The sequence below is a fragment of the Phaenicophaeus curvirostris genome, chromosome 1 (genome assembly GCF_032191515.1).
Source record: "Phaenicophaeus curvirostris isolate KB17595 chromosome 1, BPBGC_Pcur_1.0, whole genome shotgun sequence".
NCBI lineage: Eukaryota > Metazoa > Chordata > Aves > Cuculiformes > Cuculidae > Phaenicophaeus > Phaenicophaeus curvirostris.
The window spans coordinates 197,375,470-197,386,253 of NC_091392.1; the positions used below are offsets into that span (position 1 = coordinate 197,375,470).

The 10,784-nt window shown below is 39.9% G+C and overlaps 1 protein-coding gene across 1 annotated transcript in view; it reads left to right on the forward strand.

Annotated features, from left to right (window-relative positions):
• DEUP1 (deuterosome assembly protein 1) overlaps positions 1-8,541 on the forward strand; it is a 48,705-nt gene extending 40,164 nt beyond the window's left edge. The window contains exons 12-13 of the mRNA XM_069883403.1: positions 427-727; positions 7,834-8,541. Of these exons, the coding sequence (XP_069739504.1) occupies positions 427-727; positions 7,834-8,037 (505 nt within the window). The 3' untranslated portion in view covers positions 8,038-8,541. The remainder of the gene's footprint in view (positions 1-426; positions 728-7,833) is intronic.
• Positions 8,542-10,784: the final 2,243 nt, after the last annotated feature.

Here is a 10,784-nt window from a genome sequence, read left to right on the forward strand (position 1 = left end):
CCCATCCCACTGGGGAGGGGTTGGTGAGCGAGCAGGTGCATGGTGCCAAGTTGCTGGCTGGAGTTAAACCATGACAAGCATTTATTCTAAATTCTAGTTATTTGAGCATAGTTTTTTAAGATTATATTTGATCAAAACTGGCTAATTATCCAAGCACTAATAATAGGGTTTGTTTCCCATCTTACATATACAGTAATATTCCATTCCCCCTATTTGTGTTGCTAAATTCAGAATAGTTCCCATCATACTGTAACTAAGTTATCGAGACATTTACAGTAACTTAGGTGGGAAGTTGCTAAATTGCTGTAACTTGGTTATGCTCAGTCTTATGTTATAACTCGATGTACAAGCAAATAAAAAAAGACCTTAGCTTTGCTATGATAGTTTAGAGTTTTAACTGGGTTTTGATTTTTTTTTCTCTTTTAGAACTCTCCAAAAGAAAGATGCATGGAAAATAGAACATCAACAGATTGCTATGTTCACAGCCAGCAGATACCACAGAAACTGTAGTCCTGCTTCATATGGCCAAGGCAATATCACTGGTTCTAAAAGTGATAGCACTTTATCTTCTTATGCACTTAACAGAGGTTATGAAAAGAAAACAGATGATAAATCTCCATCAGTACCAGTGGGGTATCCTTTGGGCTTTGGTGGGCCGTTTCCTGAGAAGGGCAGTACAGGCACCTTATGGAGCCCTGTTTACAATGCAGAAGACATGAAATTATCTGTGAGTAACTATTTTCCTATAATACATATATTTTCAAAGATCCATCTGTGGAGCAAATGCATCTTTGGAGGAGCCAAAAAATTAGATCACCCTTGTTGTCATTATTATTTATATAGTGCCAGCTCAGAAAAAATGGAAATACCTTATCCTAATACAAATGCAGTTTTTCTGGAGATCAAACATCCCCCTACTGGGCCACACCTCTGCACTAATAACAATGGTGATAATTACAGTCCATTATGTGACTGTGAGAGAGATTTCTACATTTTAGCTCATTGCTTTCTCTATTGGGGCGTTCTGCTTCATGTTGCCTTCTTTATGGGCACTCTAAGTGTATTTCCACAATACCTGCAAACTTACTGCCATCAGTGCCATAGGACACAAAAAGTTTGTAGAGCATTCGTTTGATAGATAGAATTATAGAAACTGCAGCAACTGTTTCCTATGTGTTAGATATTGTATTCAAAAAGGAATAGAAATGATAACTGCTGTAATCCTTACTTTTTTTTGTCATGAAAGAGTAACAGCGAAGCATTCTTTCTGTCAGTCCTCATAGGCTGGAAATGATCGAGATCTGTGACAAGAGGGATAAAGCCCACTTTGCCTAGGGCAACTTCTTAGGAAAAACTTTCTATAATTCTTTGACTTTAGATCTCTGTTTAAATTTAAGCATTTTCCTCTGAGTATCTTCTGTTCTCTGTTAGGCCTCCTCTACAGGCCACTATTTTTTTCCAATTGAAAACTTAGCATTCCTTTCTCCAGACCTCAGACCATGCAACCATACCATCACTAAATAATGGAACTAACAGATTTGTAGGCAATGGAGTGTAGCCATCTCTCTGTCCAGCTGTGATACGTGCATCTTTGTACCCAGGAGATCCAGAACCAAAGGTGTGTGGCTGATCCTGTAGAGAGATAGGAGGGAAGACTTCAGCATTTACTGAGGAGAATCAGTAGGCCACTATTGAGAATCAATTTTTGCCACTCATCCCCTTAAGCATGAGAGAAGGGAACACCAACAATCATCTTCAAGCAGTTTGTTGTCATACTCTAGTTCTGCTGTCCACTTCACAAATGGACAAACATCCTTTCTTATCAGAGATGTGGCTTCTGGAAGACAATCTCTGTAGTACAGATTCTCACTGTAGATAGCTCAAAGCCCCATCCAGACTGGCCTTGAACAACTCCTGGGATGGAGCACCTACAGCTTCCCTGGGCAACTTGTCCCAGTGCCTCATCACCCTCATAGTTAAGAATTTCTTCCAAATATCTGATCTAAATCCACCCTCCTTCAGCTTAAAGCCATTACCCCTCATCCTTTTACTATACTCCTTGATAAAAAGTCCATCCCCATGTTTCTTATAGGCCATCCCTTTAAGTATTGGAAGGCTGCTACTAGGTCTACCCAGAGCCTTCTCCAGGCTGAACAACCCAAACTCTCTCAGCCTGTCCTCATATGGGAAGTTCTCCTCTTCCTCTAATCATCTTCATGGCCCTCCTCTGGACTCACTTTAACAAGTTCATGTCCTTGTTATGCTCCGAACTCAAGAACTGAAAGCATTACTCCAGGTGGAGCCTCACGAGAGCGGAATAGAGGGGGACAATCAACCGGCTGTTCATGCTTCTTTTCATAGAATCATAGAATCATGGATTCACAAGGTTGAAAAAGACTCTCGGATCATAGAGTCCAACCATTCCTATATGCCACTAAACTATGCCCCTCAGCAACTCGTCTACCCGTCTTTTAAACACCTACAAGAATGGTGACTCAACCACCTCCCCAGGCAGCCTCTGCCAGTGCCCAATGACCCTTTCAGTGAAAAACTTCTTCCTGATATCCAGTCTAAACCTCCCCTGGCGGAGCTTGAGGCCATTCCCCCTTGTCCTGTCCCCTGTCACTTGGGAGAAAATGCCAGCACCATCCTCCCTACAACCTCCTTTCAGGCGTTCTAAAAGCCTTCCATTGTCATTTGGCAATTTCCTAGGCATCTCAATTTTTATTTTCATTTATAAGCAGAACCACATTGAAGACCAGAATTTGTACCTGCTGCCTAATATTTATTGCTGTGTGTGGTTGGAGGAAACCACTCCCAAAGGTCCCCAGATTTATTCACAGAGTGAGACTGAAATTAGCCAGACCAATTTCTAGTCTTGGTGTTACAAGAACTTCCCTGGAAAGTAGAAGGAGCTAAACTTGAGAAGATTTTAACACTCGGATTTGACCACTCATGGTTAGACCAGTAAGTGTTTGAATATGCCAGGTGTTAAAGTTTTTATGCTGCCCTTCTGAAGATGCATCTATGAATGCTGGGACAACCCATGGGGCAAGAAAGAGATTTACTCTATGCAAATTAATTAGTCAGTGTGTAGGATGTAGGACCTAGCTTGCTGGAGTGTTCTCCCCAGCAATCCAGAGTTAATTCATAAGCAGTTTGAGTAGTTCTTTCTTAAAGAGAAGACATTGCTCTCTACAACTACCTAAAAGGCCTCTTATCCCAAGTGACAGGGGACAGGACAAGAGGGAATGGCCTCAAGCTCTGCCAGGGGAGGTTCAGGCTGAACATTAGGAAAAAATTTTTCACAGAAAGGGTCATTGGGCTCTGGAACAGGCTGCCCAGGGAGGTGGTTGAGTCACCCTCCCTGCAGGTGTTTAAGAGACGGATGGATGAGGTGCTGAGGGGCATGGTTTAGCGATTGATAGGAATGGTTGGACTCGGTGATCCGGTGGGTCTTTTCCAACCTGGTGGTTCTATGATTCTATGACATATTCAGCACATATTTCATATGTGGAAATATGGATGTCTATCAGGTGCACTCCTTAATTTCTAGTAAATGATGACACAAAAAAAAGTGATTCTCCTTACTGGTCTACACGAAAGAAAGAGCTGACACTGTAGGAGTGAAAAAAATTGCCTAACTTCCCAACAAGTTAGGTTGAAAGCTTATCAATGAACCTATTTATACCCAGCTGCAGTTAGAAAATCAAAAGACATAAAAGAAGTGTTTTCTGAGGAAAAGAAATTCAAAACTAGAGACCATGAATCTCGTCTGAGACACGGATTAAAGCATTTTCTTTATGGCTTTTCTTCCTCAGGCACTGAAAGTAATGACAATAAAGAACATAGTGGAAGAACAGACCAGAGGCTTGGAAAGCAAAGCTTTGTTGCTAATAAGCAATGTTGCCTTTTAGACCTGCTTAGATACAACCCTCTCTCCATGTGCATAAAGAAGCAGTGTATTAGGCAGCTATCCAAAATCCTAGTCAGTGATGTCTGACCCTCAAGTAGGGAACCATGATCTGCTTATTTGAAGTGATAAACATTCTTCTCTCAACTTGGAGGAAATTCAGAAATGTCTCATTTGGAGTTTACAGTGTATTTCAAGAAGAAACACATCAAAGTATGTACCAGTTGAAGCAAAGGACACCAGCATTTTAGGAAAATGGTGGTGAAGGGTCTGGAGCACAATTGTTATGAGAAGCAGCTGAGGAAGTGGGTCTGTTCAGTCTAGAGAAAAGGAGGCTGAGGGAAGACCTTATCATTCTCTACAACTACCTGAAAGGAGGTTGCACCAAGGTGGATGTTGGTAACTTCTCCCAAGTAACAAGTAATAGGACGAGAAGAAATGGCCTTGGGTTGTGCTGGGAGAGGCTTAGGCTAGTGATTGGAATATTACTTCACTGAAAGGGTTGTCAAGCACTGGAATGGACTGCTCAGGGGGTTTAGTCACCATCTCTGGAGCAATTTAAAAGAGGTGTAGATGTGGTGCTTAGGGATATGGTTTGGTGGTGGCTTGACAGTAATAAGTTTATGGCTGAAGTCAATGATCTTAAAGTGTCTTTTTCAATCTAAATGATTCTATGAAGATAGATTGATCATGAGGCCAACATGACAGGTGAGCAATTGTAAACATTGTTATAACAAATGTCTGAGAATCTTTCATAACTCGATTTAACACTTCTGAAGACTAGCAATCATGTCCATCTGGTGTTCATATATAAAAGCTCGACATGACTTTTTTCTCAAGGTGAGTGGTGGTAAATGGAGTTTACTCCAGCTGGAGGCCAGTGACAAGTGGGGTTCCCCAGGGCTCAGTGCTGGGTCCAGCCCTGTTCAATGTCCTTATCAATGACCTGGATGAAGGCATCGAGTGCACCCTTAGCAAGTTTGCAGGCGACACTAAGTTGGGTGGAAGTGTGGATCTGCTGGAGGGTAGGGAGGCTCTGCAAAGGGATCTGAACAGGCTGGACCACTGGGCTGAGTCCAATGGCATGAGGTTTAACAAGACCAAATGCCGGGTCCTGCACCTGGGGCACAATAACCCTGTGCAGTGCTACAGACTAGGAGAAGTCTGTCTAGAAAGCTGCCTGGAGGAGAGGGACCTGGGGGTGTTGGTTGACAGCGACTGAACATGAGCCAGCAGTGTGCCCAGGTGGCCAAGAAGGCCAATGGCATCTTGGCTTGTATCAGAAGTGGTGTGACCAGCAGGTCCAGGGAGGTTCTTCTCCCTCTGTACTCGGCACTGGTGAGACTGCTCCTCGAATCCTGTGTTCAGTTCTGGGCCCCTCACCACAAGAAGGATGTTGAGGCTCTGGAGCGAGTCCAGAGAAGAGCAACAAAGCTGGTGAAGGGGCTGGAGAACAGGCCTTATGAGGAACGGCTGAGAGAGCTGGGGTTGTTTAGCCTAGAGAAGAGGAGGCTGAGGGGAGACCTCATTGCTCTCTACAACTACCTGAAAGGAGGTTGTGGAGAGGAGGGTGCTGGCCTTATCTCCCAAGTGACAGGGGACAGGACAAGAGGGAATGGCCTCAAGCTCCACCAGGGGAGATTCAGGCTCAACATAAGGAAAATATTCTTCACGGAAAGGGTCATTGGACACTGGAACAGGCTGTCCGGGGAGGTGGTTGACTCACCTTCCCTGGAGGTGTTTAAGGCACAGGTGGACGAGGTGCTAAGGGACATGGTTTAGAGATTGGTGGGAATGGTTGGACTGGATGATCTGGTGGGTCTCTTCCAACCTGGTGATTCCATGATTCTATTAAATTCATTTTTCAGATTTATATTTTCCTGTTTTCTTAGCTTGGAAGTATTTTATTTGCTTGTTATTGTCTCAGTGATTTCAGAGCTGGTATTCAGTAAATGAAACACATGGTGACTCTTTAAGTAAAGCCAAATCTAATGTCTTCTTCATAACACAAAAGCCCTCTTCAAATAACTCAAAATTGCACTGCAAACTCTATCATTGAATCCAAACATCAGAAGGAGATATTTTTGTAACCTAGCCCATGAATGAATAAATGTGTATGTAGCCATGGCATTCAAAATCTTCATGTGAAAACAATCATGATTTATGGGTGGGAAATCACGCGTGTGTCTATGAGGCAAATCAGGAGGCAGGTGATCTTCCTTCAGAGTTTCTCTAACACTGGAACATAACATTCTTTCTTATCCCTGATAACGCAGGGATTGATAGAAAAGTGTTGTGGCACACAGCAATACCATACCTTCAGGTTCCTTATTCCTACATGGTAAATTAAGTCACTTTTTATTCTCTGTCCTGTTATTACAAAGCACTAATTTAGAGGGACTGAGACAAGGAAGATTCTACTTTATTTGTGAATTTCATTTTAGGCATCCTGTACATCAGAAAGCCTGTCTCACTCTAGAAGGCATTATATTCAGAATTTATTTCCAGCTATTGCTTATATGCTGTCATTTGAAAAGAAAAGGGGATTCCTATAGGAAATCTCTAAATTTCATCTCAAGGTCTGCTGCAAAAAGTTTGGAGAGGAGAGTGCCTTAAAGAATTCCTCTAGTTAGTATCTTTTGGCCTGAAAAGCTACTAAAGGGCAGCTTTAAACTAGGCTGAAAGCAAAGTTGTCAAGAAAGTAGGGGATACCCTATTCTGATACAACGAAGCCTAGAATAAAAATTTACATGTGTAATAGAATTGGCCTTTTCCACAAAACATCTGAATATTTAAATCATTTGAAGCCATTCCTATTTGATGTGCTGACAGAAGAACTCGACTTTTTACATTCTAGGAAAAACAAAACCAGAGATTCTAGACTAATAATTCAACTGGCTATTAAAGCTATTTAACACATGGTTTAATTAAGATAATAAATGTCAGCCATCTTTCTCAATACATGATCAAATAAAGACAGAAAATTATCTTTTTCGTACTCAGTACTTCAGCCTCAGTACTAAGTTTTTCTCAATCAACTGTTAAATATTCATGTCATAAAATTGTATTCATCTGTACAAATAAATACTGAATTTATTTAAACAAGTATAGTATCTTTAGGCAAAGAAAAATTATTTCATATTTCTTTTGATAAAGACATTCCAGTGAATGCATCCTAAGTGTTAGCAAAAAGAATTAACAAAAATTGCTGCTTAAAAATTTAGAACTTTTTCCAGCAAAGATTCACTCATGTCCTTTGCTTTATACAACTTTGCATCCCATGACAACCATTTAAAGACCACTTTTGGTACGGTTTATGTCCCAGTCTACTAGAAACTCATTAAATGGAAAAGTGATTTTTCAGTGAACTACTTGCAGCAAATAAAATCTAGTACATTCTCTGGAATATCAGGGCTTGATGTTGATCGTACTGAAATGAGCATAGGTTTTCTTCCTTTCTTCAGAAAGCATCACACCATAGGAGCAGAGAGCTAAAATTACAGCAGGCAATCAGCAGTACCCAGTACGAGTTACATTCTGTAATTCCAAAAAACAGATTATTATCCTCTGCCCCAGTTTAAATTATGCACGTGATGAACATAACCTTTAGCTGATCCAAAGATTTTGGGTGTTCTGAAGCAGCTTAATTCTTTCTAATGGGATATTTAGATTTTTAATGGCAAATCTACATCCAAATTATGTGAATATCACAGGTATTCAAACATCACATTAGGTCATTTAGGCACCTGAGTGCTTTTGAAAATGTCTGCCTAAATTCATGTTTTCTTGGAGAGATATGAAGCATTATAGAGTTATTAGCTGCTATAGGTTAAGATGTTTTTCAGATCTGGAATTTGATAATGCAAATGTTGGAGTACTTGCTGGGTTTTACTAATCATGCTTTTCTCTTCATTGTTCAGTCTCCCTCTGAGATGTCCTTCCTTGCTACAATAGAAAAGTTCCTTCAAGAAGAAGAGAGACATACAAGAGAGTTTGAAGAACGTTTAAATTTGCACCTTGAAGAACTGCAAAGATATTCTGAAAATACTCTAAAAAAATATGCTAAGACACAGCAAAGCAGACATACTTTAGCCAGTCACAATTCAGGAAATAAAACCAAGTAATCACCTGTGAGTTTCTTAGAACTGAAGTCTGTATCTAATTGCTCAGTGTATTTAGGCACATAGCCAATAGCATGTACTTTTAACACTAAGGCTTCAATAAGATAACCATTATCCTACAGATTTAGGTATATTGCAACTAGACTATATAACAAGATATAATACTCTAAACATATTCTAAAATATACAGGTTGGTTTTGCATAGTTAAATTGTGTGCAGCAGAGACCCAGTTGCAGCACTGTAAATTAAGATACTCTCAATTCTGTAATGTACCGAGGGCTAATAACTGGATTTATTCCCTGGGAAATATAATCAGCCAAGAGAAATTCTCTAGATTGCACAGAACAAGAATAATAGGGGCCTTTAGCCATGTCATAGCTCCTAGCATAAAAAGCTTATCTATGCTCTGGTTATTCTTGGCTATGAAATAGCCCTTGAGACTCAAAATGAGAAGTTTGAGTTCACTCTTTCTTATGCTTTAAGCCATGCAGGTCTGTGAGAGGAACATAAACAGACAAAGCACATATTTCGATGCCTCCCATATTACCCCTTTTAACAGACCTAAAGACTTCACCAGAGGCAGAGTCTGATCTCAGGTGCATTACTTGCTTTACATTAATACTTCACAGTTCTTAAATCCTTTCTTTGAATGCAACTATTCTGGTATTGAACTATGCCGGCTCATTGTTTAACTTCATTGTGAGAGGGGAAAAAACCTTGAACTTCAGACGACTTGTGATCAGTCTTAGATAAGGGCCTAAACTCTCTATATTTTTCTACAACACAGGAAAACATTATAAAACTGAGCAGAGTTAATTCAACTCCATGTGCTGAAAAAATGCCTAATGTTGAGATTCCTTTTATTTGCAATTCATACTGAATTCTATTGCTGTGCAAGCGAAACAGAAATTACAGACAGTGTTGATGAACCACCAATTTCAGTGAAAGAGATATTGAAGAACTGCTTTCCAGCATGTACTGTTGCCAACTTCCTGGAAAAATCTGGATAAAAATAATACCAGACTGTCAAACAGCTCCAGTTTGAGAGTAAAAGAAGTCTGATTAATATTCAAGAGCACAGCAAAAATGTAAATTGTTTTTGGAAGCTATACTTCCATTAAGAGAAAAAGCACTACATCACACTTACAAAAAATACCAAGATTTTAAATACCAGTTTGGCTTGGTTTGCAATAAAATGAGTAATGAAAATGAGGACATCAAAGAACCTTTTACAGGAAAATTCAGGAAGATTACTAGACTCAGCTGGAGGAACAGGGACTGAATAAAAAGATGATGGAAGGACATCTGAACAAACTAAATATATGTGTCCTCAACTTAAGGGGAGATGCATCTCAGAGTTTTAAAAGAACTAATGAAGAAATTTAGGAACCTCTGGAAATGAAGCTAAACTTTAAGCTGGGGATGCTCTGTAGAAGCAGAAAGACAGAAAGATGTTGTCTTTCAGAAGGGCAAGAAAAAAAAAGATTGGATATTGGCCACTTAGCCACATGCTTTTGTCACTGCAAGATTTAAACATATAACAAGACTGTGTGCTCCAGTTCTTCAAAGAAATCTTAAATAACTGAGTCCAGTCCAGGCCCAGATATCCATGTCATGATGTAGGTTGGTGTGATGATAGAGACTGAATGAATGGAATTATCAAAAAATCACAGTAGGGCCAGGTTGGATGGTTGTTCCATTCATTCAGTCTCTGAAGCTTTTTAAGATCAAGCCAAGCTACTAACTTTGACTAATGAAATAACAGAGTTAGTGTCAGCCTGGCTTTTGTGTAATGCCATATAATAAACTCCCCATGAAAAGCACTGAAAAGTGCACAGTACCTGTGTCTGAACATCCTGCTGTTTATTGTTATTTTCTTCTCTGACCATATTATGCCACGAATGTGCTGGGACAGTATGGATCAATCAAGGTCCTTAACACATACTTACTTTAAAGGTCACCTTCCTCTTCATTAGCCAAAATCAGCAGAAGTTCCTCATGTGACAATCCCCAATTTAAACAAGCCCAGTGCTGCCAGATACAGTCAAGAGCCACAACATTTGTTCAGAATGCTTTAGTTGTAATAAAAGGTAGAAATTTAGCTCAACTGGTGAGAGATTTCTGAAGATACATATCCCTGATGTTATCATGCCAAAAATAGTTTGTACAACATGTACCACATTTCAAGTTATTTGGGAAACTTGTAAAAGAATGATAGTCAGCAGAAATAATAAAGAATGAAAAATGACATACTTTATGAAGAGGGATTGGATATGAATGTGTATTGTCAAGAAAGGGAATAGTCAGAAGGGTCCAAGGCTGCAAGTGTCTGAAAGCGCCAATAAAAATGGAAAAAAATGAATTATTGATCATAAGTTCATTTGACAGGACAAGGTGCAATGTTCAGGAGCAAAGGATTACCCAAAACACACACACAAAAATCTATTCTACTTTGTTAATAGCCAGGCAATGGAAAATACTTGCAAGCTGCTGGACTTCTTTTATGATTTTTCAAAGCTTTACTGAAAAGCATTTTTTTGGCTCACAGTTGAAAGACTTGTTTTAAATAAAAAGGACAATGGTTCAGGCTGCCATGAGCTTTATTCACTGAAGGAAAAACAAAGGTCGTGCACACACTGTTGCCAACATATTTCATTGAGATACAATTTGGAAATAGTTGATGGTATAAGAGGTGCCAGACCATTGCTGTCCAATCCACCTCCCAAAACTCACTCTGATGGGGCTGCTG